This window comes from Salvelinus namaycush, chromosome 32 (assembly GCF_016432855.1).
Source record: "Salvelinus namaycush isolate Seneca chromosome 32, SaNama_1.0, whole genome shotgun sequence".
Classification (NCBI taxonomy): domain Eukaryota; kingdom Metazoa; phylum Chordata; class Actinopteri; order Salmoniformes; family Salmonidae; genus Salvelinus; species Salvelinus namaycush.
This window is the reverse complement of record NC_052338.1, coordinates 28,299,791-28,313,838: the sequence shown is the minus strand read 5'-3', so window position 1 is coordinate 28,313,838 and position 14,048 is coordinate 28,299,791. Positions and strand designations below refer to the sequence as shown.

The following is a 14,048-nucleotide window of genomic DNA, read 5'->3' as shown; positions in this document are numbered from 1 at the left end:
AAACATGCTCAGTGCTCTTTTCCTACCAAGGGGAGGGTACACAATGTATTGGAAACAGGGGGATCAATCATTTTGATACCTATCTTTTTTAGTGGAAAAAATGATGAGTTGTTAAACAAAATCTCTTTCTCTGAGCAATTGTATTGGTATAAAACAATATAATTGTCCTTTTTTGGGGGCATTCAATATAGCTCAGTATTTGTATTATTTATTTCATAGTGTTTTTTGCTAATCTTTATCAAGGGTGCCAATAGTTTTGTAGGTGACTGTATATGACTCTTGGTTTGTGTTATATTCAGTGTGTTCGTTAATAAGGTTTGTGTTGTTGTATTCAGTGTGTTCGTTAGTAAGGTTTGTGTTATATTCAGTGTGTTCGTTAGTACGGTTTGTGTTATATTCAGTGTGTTCGTTAATAAGGTTTGTGTTATATTCAGTGTGTTCGTTAATAAGGTTTGTATTGTTGTATTCAGTGTTCATTAATAAGGTTTGTGTTATATTCAGTGTGTTCGTTAATAAGGTTTGTATTGTTGTATTCAGTGTTCGTTAATAAGGTTTGTGTTGTTGTATTCAGTGTGTTCGTTAATAAGGTTTGTATTGTTATATTCAGTGTGTTCGTTAGTACGGTTTGTGTTATATTCAGTGTGTTCGTTAATAAGGTTTGTATTGTTGTATTCAGTGTGTTCATTAATAAGGTTTGTGTTATATTCAGTGTGTTCGTTAATAAGGTTTGTATTGTTATATTCAGTGTGTTCGTTAGTACGGTTTGTGTTATATTCAGTGTGTTCGTTAGTACGGTTTGTGTTATATTCAGTGTGTTCGTTAATAAGGTTTGTATTGTTATATTCAGTGTGTTCGTTAGTACGGTTTGTGTTATATTCAGTGTGTTCATTAATAAGGTTTGTGTTGTTGTATTCAGTGTTCGTTAATAAGGTTTGTATTGTTGTATTCAGTGTGTTCGTTAGTAAGGTTTGTGTTATATTCAGTGTGTTCGTTAATAAGGTTTGTATTGTTGTATTCAGTGTTCATTAATAAGGTTTGTGTTATATTCAGTGTGTTCGTTAATAAGGTTTGTATTGTTGTATTCAGTGTGTTCATTAATAAGGTTTGTGTTGTTGTATTCAGTGTTCGTTAATAAGGTTTGTATTGTTGTATTCAGTGTGTTCGTTAGTAAGGTTTGTGTTATATTCAGTGTGTTCGTTAATAAGGTTTGTATTGTTGTATTCAGTGTTCATTAATAAGGTTTGTATTGTTGTATTCAGTGTGTTCGTTAGTAAGGTTTGTGTTATATTCAGTGTGTTCGTTAATGAGGTTTGTATTGTTGTATTCAGTGTTCATTAATAAGGTTTGTGTTATATTCAGTGTGTTCGTTAATAAGGTTTGTATTGTTATATTCAGTGTGTTCGTTAATAGGGTTTGTATTGTTGTATTCAGTGTGTTCGTTAATAAGGTTTGTATTGTTGTATTCAGTGTTCATTAATAAGGTTTGTGTTATATTCAGTGTGTTCGTTAATAAGGTTTGTATTGTTATATTCAGTGTGTTCGTTAATAGGGTTTGTATTGTTGTATTCAGTGTGTTCGTTAATAGGGTTTGTATTGTTGTATTCAGTGTGTTCGTTAATAAGGTTTGTATTGTTGTATTCAGTGTGTTCGTTAATAGGGTTTGTGTTGTTGTATTCAGTGTGTTCGTTAATAAGGTTTGTATTGTTGTATTCAGTGTGTTCGTTAATAAGGTTTGTATTGTTGTATTCAGTGTGTTCGTTAATAGGGTTTGTATTGTTGTATTCAGTGTGTTCGTTAGTAAGGTTTGTGTTGTTGTATTCAGTGTGTTCGTTAATAAGGTTTGTATTGTTGTATTCAGTGTGTTCGTTAGTAAGGTTTGTGTTGTTGTATTCAGTGTGTTCGTTAATAAGGTTTGTGTTGTTGTATTCAGTGTGTTCGTTAGTAAGGTTTGTGTTGTTGTATTCAGTGTGTTCGTTAATAAGGTTTGTGTTGTTGTATTCAGTGTGTTCGTTAATAAGGTTTGTGTTGTTGTATTCAGTGTGTTCGTTAATAAGGTTTGTATTGTTGTATTCAGTGTGTTCATTAATAGGGTTTGTGTTGTTGTATTCAGTGTGTTCGTTAATAAGGTTTGTGTTGTTGTATTCAGTGTGTTCGTTAATAAGGTTTGTATTGTTGTATTCAGTGTGTTCATTAATAGTGTTTGTGTTGTTGTATTCAGTGTGTTCGTTAATAAAGTTTGTATTGTTGTATTCAGTGTGTTCGTTAATGAGGTTTGTGTTGTTGTATTCAGTGTGTTCGTTAATAAAGTTTGTATTGTTGTATTCTGTGTGTTCGTTAATGAGGTTTGTGTTGTTGTATTCAGTGTGTTCGTTAATAGGGTTTGTATTGTTGTATTCAGTGTGTTCGTTAATGAGGTTTGTGTTGTTGTATTCAGTGTGTTCGTTAATAAGGTTTGTATTGTTGTATTCAGTGTGTTCGTTAATAGGGTTTGTATTGTTGTATTCAGTGTGTTCGTTAATAAGGTTTGTATTGTTGTATTCAGTGTGTTCGTTAGTAAGGTTTGTGTTGTTGTATTCAGTGTGTTCGTTAATAAGGTTTGTGTTGTTGTATTCAGTGTGTTCGTTAATAAGGTTTGTATTGTTATATTCAGTGTGTTCGTTAATAGGGTTTGTATTGTTGTATTCAGTGTGTTCGTTAATAAGGTTTGTATTGTTGTATTCAGTGTTCATTAATAAGGTTTGTGTTATATTCAGTGTGTTCGTTAATAAGGTTTGTATTGTTGTATTCAGTGTGTTCGTTAATAGGGTTTGTATTGTTGTATTCAGTGTGTTCGTTAATAGGGTTTGTATTGTTGTATTCAGTGTGTTCGTTAATAAGGTTTGTATTGTTGTATTCAGTGTGTTCATTAATAAGGTTTGTGTTGTTGTATTCAGTGTGTTCGTTAATAAAGTTTGTATTGTTGTATTCAGTGTGTTCGTTAATGAGGTTTGTGTTGTTGTATTCAGTGTGTTCGTTAATAAAGTTTGTATTGTTGTATTCTGTGTGTTCGTTAATGAGGTTTGTGTTGTTGTATTCAGTGTGTTCGTTAATAGGGTTTGTATTGTTGTATTCTGTGTGTTCGTTAATGAGGTTTGTGTTGTTGTATTCAGTGTGTTCGTTAATAAGGTTTGTATTGTTGTATTCAGTGTGTTCGTTAATAGGGTTTGTATTGTTGTATTCAGTGTGTTCGTTAATAAGGTTTGTATTGTTGTATTCTGTGTGTTCGTTAATGAGGTTTGTGTTGTTGTATTCAGTGTGTTCGTTAATAAGGTTTGTATTGTTGTATTCAGTGTGTTCGTTAATAGGGTTTGTATTGTTGTATTCAGTGTGTTCGTTAATAAGGTTTGTATTGTTGTATTCTGTGTGTTCGTTAATGAGGTTTGTGTTGTTGTATTCAGTGTGTTCGTTAATAAGGTTTGTATTGTTGTATTCAGTGTGTTCGTTAGTAAGGTTTGTGTTGTTGTATTCAGTGTGTTCGTTAATAAAGTTTGTATTGTTGTATTCAGTGTGTTCGTTAATGAGGTTTGTGTTGTTGTATTCAGTGTGTTCGTTAATAAAGTTTGTATTGTTGTATTCTGTGTGTTCGTTAATGAGGTTTGTGTTGTTGTATTCAGTGTGTTCGTTAATAGGGTTTGTATTGTTGTATTCAGTGTGTTCGTTAATGAGGTTTGTGTTGTTGTATTCAGTGTGTTCGTTAATAAGGTTTGTATTGTTGTATTCAGTGTGTTCGTTAATAGGGTTTGTATTGTTGTATTCAGTGTGTTCGTTAATAAGGTTTGTATTGTTGTATTCTGTGTGTTCGTTAATGAGGTTTGTGTTGTTGTATTCAGTGTGTTCGTTAATAAGGTTTGTATTGTTGTATTCAGTGTGTTCGTTAATAGGGTTTGTATTGTTGTATTCAGTGTGTTCGTTAATAAGGTTTGTATTGTTGTATTCTGTGTGTTCGTTAATGAGGTTTGTGTTGTTGTATTCAGTGTGTTCGTTAATAAGGTTCGTATTGTTGTATTCAGTGTGTTCGTTAATAAGGTTTGTATGTGTATATGTTGCTAACAGCAGTATGTTTTATTGGTAGGGCACTGCAGGAGCAGCGGGACCCCCAGGCCCAGCAGGCCCAGCTGGAGTGGTGAGAGGAAATATTATCATCATCAATATGTCTCTTTTATTCTAATGTAGAAGGAACACATAGCATCTGCATCAAACCCTGGTTTATCTGCATGATTACATGGACTGTTAGCGTTGTGTTCTGTAAGTGTTATTTCTCAGAAAAGGTTACTCATCAGACTGTCTCTCTGTTATTTGTCTGTCTTTTTTCTCTCTCTCCTCTCTCTATCTCTCCTCTCTCTCGCTCCCCTCTCTCTCTCTCTGCTCTCTCTTCTGTCTCTCTGTCTCTCTCGCACACTCTCTTCTCTTGTTATTTTCTCTCTCTCTCTCTTCTCTCTCTCTGCTCTCTCCTCTCTCTCTCCACTCTCTCTTCTCTGTCTCTCTCTCTCCTCTCTCCCCCCTCTCTCCCCCTCTCTCTCTTTCTTCTCTCTTCTCTCTTCTCTCTCTCTCTGCTCTCTCCTCTCTCTCTCTCCACTCTCTCTTCTCTGTCTCTCTCTCTCCTCTCTCCCCTCTCTCCCCCTCTCTCTCTTTCTTCTCTCTTCTCTCTTCTCTCTCTCTCTCTAGGGTATACAAGGTGAGAAGGGCCAGGCAGGAGACAGAGGGCTACCAGGGATGGGTGGGCCAGCCGGACCCCCTGGCCATCCTGGAATGCAGGTCAGTACACACACTCCTATTGTTTCAACACGTATACTGCAGATATAGAACAGGATAGATATGCATGTCATGGAGATGTCTTGGTGCTACATCTTCTTTCTATTCCCCTCTTCTCTCTCCGTCCTTCTGTCTCTCAGGGAGAACCAGGCAGTGATGGAGCAGCGGGTAAAGACGTGAGTAATTATTCTGATGTGCTGTTTGGCATCATTACAGAAACATGCATTCTGTGTCTTCCAGTAAATACGGTTTAAAGGTTTTCATGTACATGTAGCTAGCTGTGTTGTGAGTATACAGCCTCGTTATCTCACTGATCTGCGTTCACAGGGAGCACCTGGTCTGCCTGGAGACAATGGACAATGTGGTACAAAGGTAAGAGTCACTGCTGTATGTGTGTGTGTGTGTGTGTGTGTATGCAAGGAATACTATAGTAAACTGTAAATACTAATATCTGCAAAAACGCTATAGTAAAAAACAACCATATATTAAAGTATGCAAAAATGCTACAGTTTTGTAACTATAGTAATACTACAATATTTATACCATACTGAACTGTAGTAAGACTACAATATTTATACCATACTGAACTGTAGTAAGACTACAATATTTATACCATACTAAACTATAGTACTACTACAATATTTATACCATACTGAACTACAGTAAGACTACATTATTTATATCATACTAAACTATAGTAAGACTATAAATATTTATACCATACTAAACTATAGTAAGACTACAAATATTTATACCATACTGAACTATAGTAATACTACAATATTCATACCATGCTAAACTGTAGTAAGACTACAATATTTATACCATACTGAACTGTAGTAAGACTACAATATTCATACTATACTGAACTGTAGTACTACTACAATATGTATACCATACTAAACTATAGTAATACTACAATATTTATACCATACTAAACTATAGTAATACTACAATATTTATACCATACTAAACTATAGTAATACTACAATATCTATACGATACTAAACTATAGTAATACTACAATATCTATACGATACTAAACTATAGTAATACTACAATATCTATACGATACTAAACTATAGTAATACTACATTATTTATACCATACTAAACTATAGTAATACTACAATATTTATACGATACTAAACTATAGTAATACTACAGTATTTATACCATACTAAACTATAGTAATACTACAACATGTATACCATACTAAACTATAGTAATACTACATTATTTATACCATACTAAACTATAGTAATACTACAATATTTCTACCATAGTAAACTATAGTAATTATTCATGTGGACTGGTTACCTCAGATATGGACTCCGCTACTAAATAGTATTATGGGAGGGTAGTCCAGGAGCTGAGTGCTGTAGTCCTGGCCAGGATCCGGTTCTGAACACTCTCTGTTAGTTCTGGCTTATTCAGCAAACTCCCTCAACTCCGACATCAGACATCAGTTATGTCCCAAATAGCACCCTTTCCCTATATAGTGCACTACCATTAACCAGAGTCTTATGGGCCCTGTTTAAAAGTAGTGCCCTATAAAGTGGATAGGTTGCCATTTGGGACGTATCCATCATTTGATGAAGCACCTTTTGGCATGACTCTCCACATTCACCTCAAATACCCTACTTTCCCTGGCAATACCTTGTTTTACTAACTCAGCCCTCCTGTCCCTCTACACTGAAATCCTCTACACCAGATACAGTACAGTAACTGTAGTCCTCTACACTAGATACAGTGCAGTAACTGTAGTCCTCTACACCAGATACAGTACAGTAACTGTAGTCCTCTACACTAGATACAGTACAGTAACTGTAGTCCCCTACACCAGATACAGTACAGTAACTGTAGTCCTCTACACTAGATACAGTACAGTAACTGTAGTCCTCTACACTAGATACAGTACAGTAACTGTAGTCCTCTACACTAGATACAGTGCAGTAACTGTAGTCCTCTACACCAGATACAGTACAGTAACTGTAGTCCTCTACACCAGATACAGTACAGTAACTGTAGTCCTCTACACTAGATACAGTACAGTAACTGTAGTCCCCTACACCAGATACAGTACAGTAACTGTAGTCCTCTACACTAGATACAGTACAGTAACTGTAGTCCTCTACACTAGATACAGTACAGTAACTGTAGTCCTCTACACTAGATACAGTACAGTAACTGTAGTCCTCTACACTAGATACAGTACAGTAACTGTAGTCCTCTACACCAGATACAGTACAGTAACTGTAGTCCTCTACACTAGATACAGTACAGTAACTATAGTCCTCTACACCAGATACAGTACAGTAACTGTAGTCCTCTACAACAGATACAGCACAGTAACTGTAGTCCTCTACACTAGATACAGTACAGTAACTATAGTCCTCTACACCAGATACAGTACAGTAACTGTAGTCCTCTACAACAGATACAGCACAGTAACTGTAGTTCTCTACACCAGATACAGTACAGTAGCTGTAGTCCTCTACACCAGATACAGTACAGTAACTGTAGTCCTCTACACTAGATACAGTGCAGTAACTGTAGTCCTCTACACCAGATACAGTACAGTAACTGTAGTCCTCTACACCAGATACAGTACAGTAACTGTAGTCCTCTACACTAGATACAGTACAGTAACTGTAGTCCTCTACACTAGATACAGTACAGTAACTGTAGTCCTCTACACCAGATACAGTACAGTAACTGTAGTCCTCTACACCAGATACAGTACAGTAACTGTAGTCCTCTACACTAGATACAGTACAGTAACTGTAGTCCTCTACACCAGATACAGTACAGTAACTGTAGTCCTCTACACCAGATACAGTACAGTAACTGTAGTCCTCTACACCAGATACAGTACAGTAACTGTAGTCCTCTACACTAGATACAGTACAGTAACTGTAGTCCTCTACACCAGATACAGTACAGTAACTGTAGTCCTCTACACTAGATACAGTACAGTAACTATAGTCCTCTACACCAGATACAGTACAGTAACTGTAGTCCTCTACACTAGATACAGTACAGTAACTGTAGTCCTCTACACCAGATACAGTACAGTAACTGTAGTCCTCTACACTAGATACAGTACAGTAACTGTAGTCCTCTACAACAGATATAGTACAGTAACTGTAGTCCTCTACACTAGATACAGTACAGTAACTGTAGTCCTCTACACCAGATACAGTACAGTAACTGTAGTCCTCTACACCAGATACAGTACAGTAACTGTAGTCCTCTACACTAGATACAGTACAGTAACTGTAGTCCCCTACACCAGATACAGTGCAGTAACTGTAGTCCTCTACACCAGATACAGTGCAGTAACTGTAGTCCTCTACACCAGATACAGTACAGTAACTGTAGTCCTCTACACTAGATACAGTGCAGTAACTGTAGTCCTCTACACCAGATACAGTACAGTAACTGTAGTCCTCTACACTAGATACAGTGCAGTAACCAATATAGTTATTCTCTATCCCCTGGATAATGTTATTTACTGTGGGAGCGGAGACATGAGATGAGGTGATTTGTCATTGTGACAGGAAGGCTTTGTCATGGCTTTTAACTATAGTAGTACAGAATACAGAGGAGAATCTCTTTATCTTCTTCCTCTTCTTCTGCTCTCTATTTCATCAGTCGGGTCCAGTGTCCGGTGGTGACGTGTAAAAGTCAGCCCTCCATAATGGCCAGCTTTGTTTCACATAAATCACACATGTCTGTCTCAGGATGTTGTTTACAGTGTGTGGGCTAGGCTCCATAGAGAGTGTATTTACTGAGTCTGGGAGGCTGTGCATCCCACATGGCACCCTATTATCTATGGGCCCCGGTCAAAAGCAGTGCACTACATCGGGAATAGGTGTCACGTTCCTGACCTGTTTTCTGTTTGGTATGTGTTTATTGGTCAGGGCGTGAGTTTTGGGTGGGCAGTCTATGTTTTCTGTTTCTATGTTGGTTTTGGGTTGCCTGGTATGGCTCTCAATTAGAGGCAGGTGTTTGACGTTTCCTCTGATTGAGAGTCATATTAAGGTAGGTTGTTCTCACTGTTTGTTTGTGGGTGATTGTCGTCCGTGTCTGTGTCTGCGCACCACACGGGACTGTAGCGTTCGTTTGTAATAGTCTGTTCCTGTTCGTGCGTTTTTCATGTTTTATGTAAGTTCTCTCGTTCAGGTCTGTCTACTTCGTTTTGTTGTTTTGTAAAATTATCAAGTGTTCTTCGTGTGTTTAGTTTCGTTTTGTTAATAAAGTTCATTATGTATTCACAACCCGCTGCACGTTGGTCCAATCCTTGCTACTCCTCTTCGGATGAAGAGAAGGAGGAGGCCCGTTACAGAATCACCCACCAAACCCGGATCAAGCAGCGGGTTAACGGACAGCGCACGAAACAGGATTTCTGGTCTTGGGAGGAGATCATAGAAGGAAAAGGACCATGGGCGAAGGTTGGAGTTAATCGTCGCTCTGGGGAGGAGAAGGAGGCAGCCACAGCCCAGGAGTGGCGTTATGAGGGGACGCGTCTAGCACGGAAGCCCGAAAAGCCCGCAAGTACAACCCAAAAATTTCTTGGGGGGGGGCTAAGAGGTAGTGGGTCTAGGGCAGGTAGGAGACCTGCGCCCACTTCCCAGGCTAACCGTGGAGAGCGGGAGTACGGGCAGACACCGTGTTACGCAGTAGAGCGCACGGTGTCTCCTGTACGTGTACATAGCCCGGTGCGGGTTATTCCACCTCCCCGCACTGGTAGGGCTAGAGTGAGCATTGAGCCAAGTGCCATGAAGCCGGCTCAACATATCTGGCCTCCAGTACGTCTCCTCGGGCCGGTGTACATGGCACCAGCCTTACGCATGGTGTCCCCGGTTCGCCAACACAGCCCAGTGCGGGTTATTCCACCTCCCCGCACTGGACGGGCTACGGGGAGCATGCAACCAGGTAAGGTTGGGCAGGCTCAGTGCTCAAGGGAGCCAGTACGCTTGCACGGTCCGGTATATCCGGCGCCACCTTCCCGCCCCAGCTCAGTACCACCAGTGCCTGCACCACGCAGCAAGCCTCCTGTGCGTCTCCAGAGCCCTGTACGCACTGTTCCTTCTCCCCGCACTCGCCCTGAGGTGCGTGCCCTCAGCCCGGTACCTCCAGTTCCGGCACCACGCACCAGGCCTACTGTGCGCCTCAGCGCGTCTGAGCCATCCGTCTGCCCAGCGCCTTCTGAGCCATCCGTCTGCCCAGCGCCTTCTGAGCCATCCGTCTGCCCAGCGCCTTCTGAGCCATCCGTCTGCCCAGCGCCTTCTGAGCCATCCGTCTGCCCAGCGCCTTCTGAGCCATCCGTCTGCCACGAGCCATTAGAGCCGCCCGTCTGTCCCGAGCCATTAGAGCCGTCCGTCAGTCAGGAGCCGCTAGAGCCGTCCGTCAGTCAGGAGCTGCCAGAGCCGCCAGCCAGTCAGGAGCTGCCAGAGCCGCCAGCCAGTCAGGAGCTGCCAGATCCGCCAGCCAGTCAGGAGCTGTCAGATCCGCCAGCCAGTCAGGAGCTGCCAGAGCTGCCCTCCAGTCATGAGCTGCCCTCCAGTCATGAGCTGCCCTCCAGTCATGAGCTGCCCTACAGTCATGAGCTGCCCTACAGTCATGAGCTGCCCTTCAGTCATGAGCTGCCCTTCAGTCATGAGCTGCCCTACAGTCATGAGCTGCCCTCCAGTCATGAGCTGCCCTCCAGTCATGAGCTGCCCTCCAGTCATGAGCTGCCCTCCAGTCATGAGCTGCCCTACAGTCATGAGCTGCCACTCAGTCATGAGCTGCCACTCAGTCATGAGCTGCCACCCAGTCCGGAGCTGCCACCCAGTCCGGAGCTGCCACTCAGTCCGGAGCTGCCATTAGTACAGAGTTGTCCCTCTGTCCTAAGCTACCTCTCTGTCCGGAGCTACCTCTCTGTCCAGAGCTACCTCTCTGTCCTGAGCTACCTCTCTGTCCTGAGCTACCTCTCTGTCCTGAGCTACCTCTCTGTCCTGAGCTACCTCTCTGTCCTGAGCTGTCTCCTCTATGTAGGAGGGGCCTTAGTGAAGGTTCCTGGACCATGGTCGGGGGCGAGGGTCGCCACTCAAAGGACGCTAAGGAGGGGGACAAAGACAGTGGTGGAGTGGTGTCCTCGTCCACCGCCGGAGCCGCCACCGCGGACAGATGCCCACCCAGACCCTCCCCTTGAGTTGTAGGGGTGCGCCCGGAGTTCGCACCTTGAGGGGGGGGTTCTGTCACGTTCCTGACCTGTTTTCTGTTTGGTATGTGTTTATTGGTCAGGGCGTGAGTTTTGGGTGGGCAGTCTATGTTTTCTGTTTCTATGTTGGTTTTGGGTTGCCTGGTATGGCTCTCAATTAGAGGCAGGTGTTTGACGTTTCCTCTGATTGAGAGTCATATTAAGGTAGGTTGTTCTCACTGTTTGTTTGTGGGTGATTGTCGTCCGTGTCTGTGTCTGCGCACCACACGGGACTGTAGCGTTCGTTTGTAATAGTCTGTTCCTGTTCGTGCGTTCTTCATGTTTTATGTAAGTTCTCTCGTTCAGGTCTGTCTACTTCGTTTTGTTGTTTTGTAAAATTATCAAGTGTTCTTCGTGTGTTTAGTTTCGTTTTGTTAATAAAGTTCATTATGTATTCACAACCCGCTGCACGTTGGTCCAATCCTTGCTACTCCTCTTCGGATGAAGAGAAGGAGGAGGCCCGTTACAATAGGGTGCCATTTGTGATACGATCCTGTGTCTGTGTTTTTATTGTGTAGAAGGACGTAAGTAAGGAATACGCTAGAGGCTGGGTCGGGCCCGATTACAATCTAAAGTGGACACTGCCCCCTTGTTGACTCTCCTTCAAGGGTCAAATTGTATTAGTCACATGCGCCAAATACAACAGGTGTAGACCTTACAGTGAAATGCTTACATACGAGCCCCTAACCAACAATGCCGTTTAAAAAAATATGGATAAGAGTAAGAGATAAAAGTAATAAGTAATTAAAGGGCAGCAGTAAAGTCAAAAAGCGAGACTATATACAGGGGGGTACCGGTACAGAGTCCATGTGCGGGCACTGCAAATAGTCTGGGTAGCCCTTTGATTAGCTGTTCAGGAGTCTTATGGCTTGGGGTTAGAAGCTGTTTAGAAGCCTCTTGGACCTAGTCTTGGCGCTCCTGTACCGCTTGTCGTGCGATAGCAGAGATAACAGTCTATGACTAGGGTGGCTGGAGTATTTGACAATTTGTAGGGCCTTCCTCTGACACCGCCTGGTATAGAGGTCCTGGATGGCAGGAAGCTTGGTCCCAGTGATGTACTGGACTGTTCGCACTACTATCTGTAGTGCCTTGCTGTCGGAGGCCGAGCAGTTGCCATACCAGGCAGTGATGCAACCAGTCAGGATGCTCTCGATGTTGCAGCTGACCCATGCCAAATCTTTTCAGTCCCCTGAGTTGGAATAGGTTTTGTCGTGCCCTCTTCACGACTGTCTTGGTGTGCTTGGACCATGTTAGTTTGTTGGTGATGTGGACACCAAGGAACTTGAAGCTCTCAACCTGCTCCACTGCAGCCCCGTCTATGAGACTGGTGGTGTGCTTTGTCCTCATTTTCCTTTAGTCTATAATAATCTCCTTTGTCTTGATCACGTTGAGGGAGAGGTTGTTGTCCTGGCACCACACGGCCAGGTCTCTGACCTCCTCCCTATAGGCTGTCTCGTCGTTGTCGGTGATCAGGCCTACCACTGTTGTGTCATCAGCAAATTGAATGATGATATTGGAGTCGTGCTTGGCCGTGCAGTCATGAGTAAACAGGGAGTACAGGAGGGGACTAATCACGCACCCCTGAGGGGTTGGTGGACACAGTTTGATAGAAGTTGGATTGTTGAAGATACATGAGTGTCATTGTGCAGGAGTTCATCTTTTCAATCTTCAATGTAAAACACTGTTGTCGGTGGTCGAACAGTACTCTTCAGTGATTGGATGTCTGACTAACTCACTACCTCGCAACCCTCTTCTCTCTTCTCCTTTTCTGACTCTCTCTCCCGCTCTCTTTCTCTCAGGGTGAGCCAGGTGCCCCAGGTCAGAGGGGTACGCCAGGGGAGCGAGGTCGCCCCGGACCCCCTGGTGGAGGGGGGTACTCCTCCAAAGCTGATACCGCAGTGATGGGCCCAGTGGGACCCAGGGGAGAGAGGGGCACCCCGGGCTCACCAGGCCCTTCAGGGTCCACTGGACCTCCAGGAATACCAGGCAACGAGGTGAGACCTTAGCTACTAAGGTGAATTGCATCGATTGTGAATTGATTACTTGTTATGTTTGTGTTTGTTCCACAATGTCTAATGGAACACAAAACCAACAGTTTGGTCAAAAGACTAAAACCCAAAAGTGGTGGTTAGGTATTCTCTTATGTCTCTCTCTCTCTCTCTCTCTCTCTCTCTCTCTCTCTCTCTCTCTCTCTCTCTCTCTCTCTCTCTCTCTCTCTCTCTCTCTCTCTCTCTCTCTCTCTCTCTCTCTCTCTCTCTCTCTCTCTCTCTCTCTCTCTCTCTCTCTCTCTCTCTCTCTCTCTCTCTCTCTCTCTAATCCACAGCCTGTGGTCAACTATGACAACATCAAGGACTTCATTCGCCAGCAGGTCATCAAGATATTTGATGGTGAGAACATGGTCTTATTTTCATTTAGGTTTATCACCAATACTTTGCATCTTCCCGTATTTCCTAATTGAGCAATGGCAGAGAATGGAAACAGCTTTATTGATTATTAGGTGGTTTATCTACTGGAGTTGTACTGTATCCCCCTACAGAGAGGATGGCCTACTTCATGTCTCGCATGCAGCAGCCACAAGAGGTATCGTCCCCCGGTCGTCCTGGCCCCCCAGGGAAGGAAGGTAACCCAGGTAGAAATGGGGCTCCAGGGGCCCCGGGTCAGCCAGGACAGATAGGCAGAGAGGGTCGCCAAGGAGTCCTGGGACCACAGGGTGAGTCTAGACTTCACTTGATTTCTTTTGTCGTAACTCCTGAATACCACGGTCATGATAAATACATAGGAGATCATAAACAGTTATGACAAGTGATGTCAGCTTAGCGTAGCATAAAGGTTAGCTACTCTCTCAAGTGATGTCCTCTGTCGTGTCTGCAGGTCCACGAGGTCTGAAGGGAGAGAAAGGTGACAAGGGTGTAGGGGAGATGGGTGACAGTGGACCCCCAGGAGCACCAGGTGAGACGCCACATCAGCCTGTTGAAATGTTTAACTCTCCACTATCCTGCCAAAGCTTC

General features: G+C 42.6%; 1 protein-coding gene across 4 annotated transcripts in view; it reads left to right on the top strand.

The window, feature by feature from the left end:
- col16a1 (collagen, type XVI, alpha 1) overlaps nucleotides 1-14,048 on the top strand; it is a 149,572-nt gene that overhangs the window by 132,974 nt on the left and 2,550 nt on the right. For all 4 annotated transcript variants that reach the window (XM_038972322.1, XM_038972324.1, XM_038972323.1 and 1 more), the window contains 8 exons: nucleotides 4,112-4,162; nucleotides 4,705-4,794; nucleotides 4,932-4,967; nucleotides 5,119-5,163; nucleotides 12,840-13,034; nucleotides 13,364-13,427; nucleotides 13,577-13,750; nucleotides 13,912-13,989. In XM_038972322.1, the coding sequence (XP_038828250.1) occupies nucleotides 4,112-4,162; nucleotides 4,705-4,794; nucleotides 4,932-4,967; nucleotides 5,119-5,163; nucleotides 12,840-13,034; nucleotides 13,364-13,427; nucleotides 13,577-13,750; nucleotides 13,912-13,989 (733 nt within the window). The remainder of the gene's footprint in view (nucleotides 1-4,111; nucleotides 4,163-4,704; nucleotides 4,795-4,931; nucleotides 4,968-5,118; nucleotides 5,164-12,839; nucleotides 13,035-13,363; nucleotides 13,428-13,576; nucleotides 13,751-13,911; nucleotides 13,990-14,048) is intronic.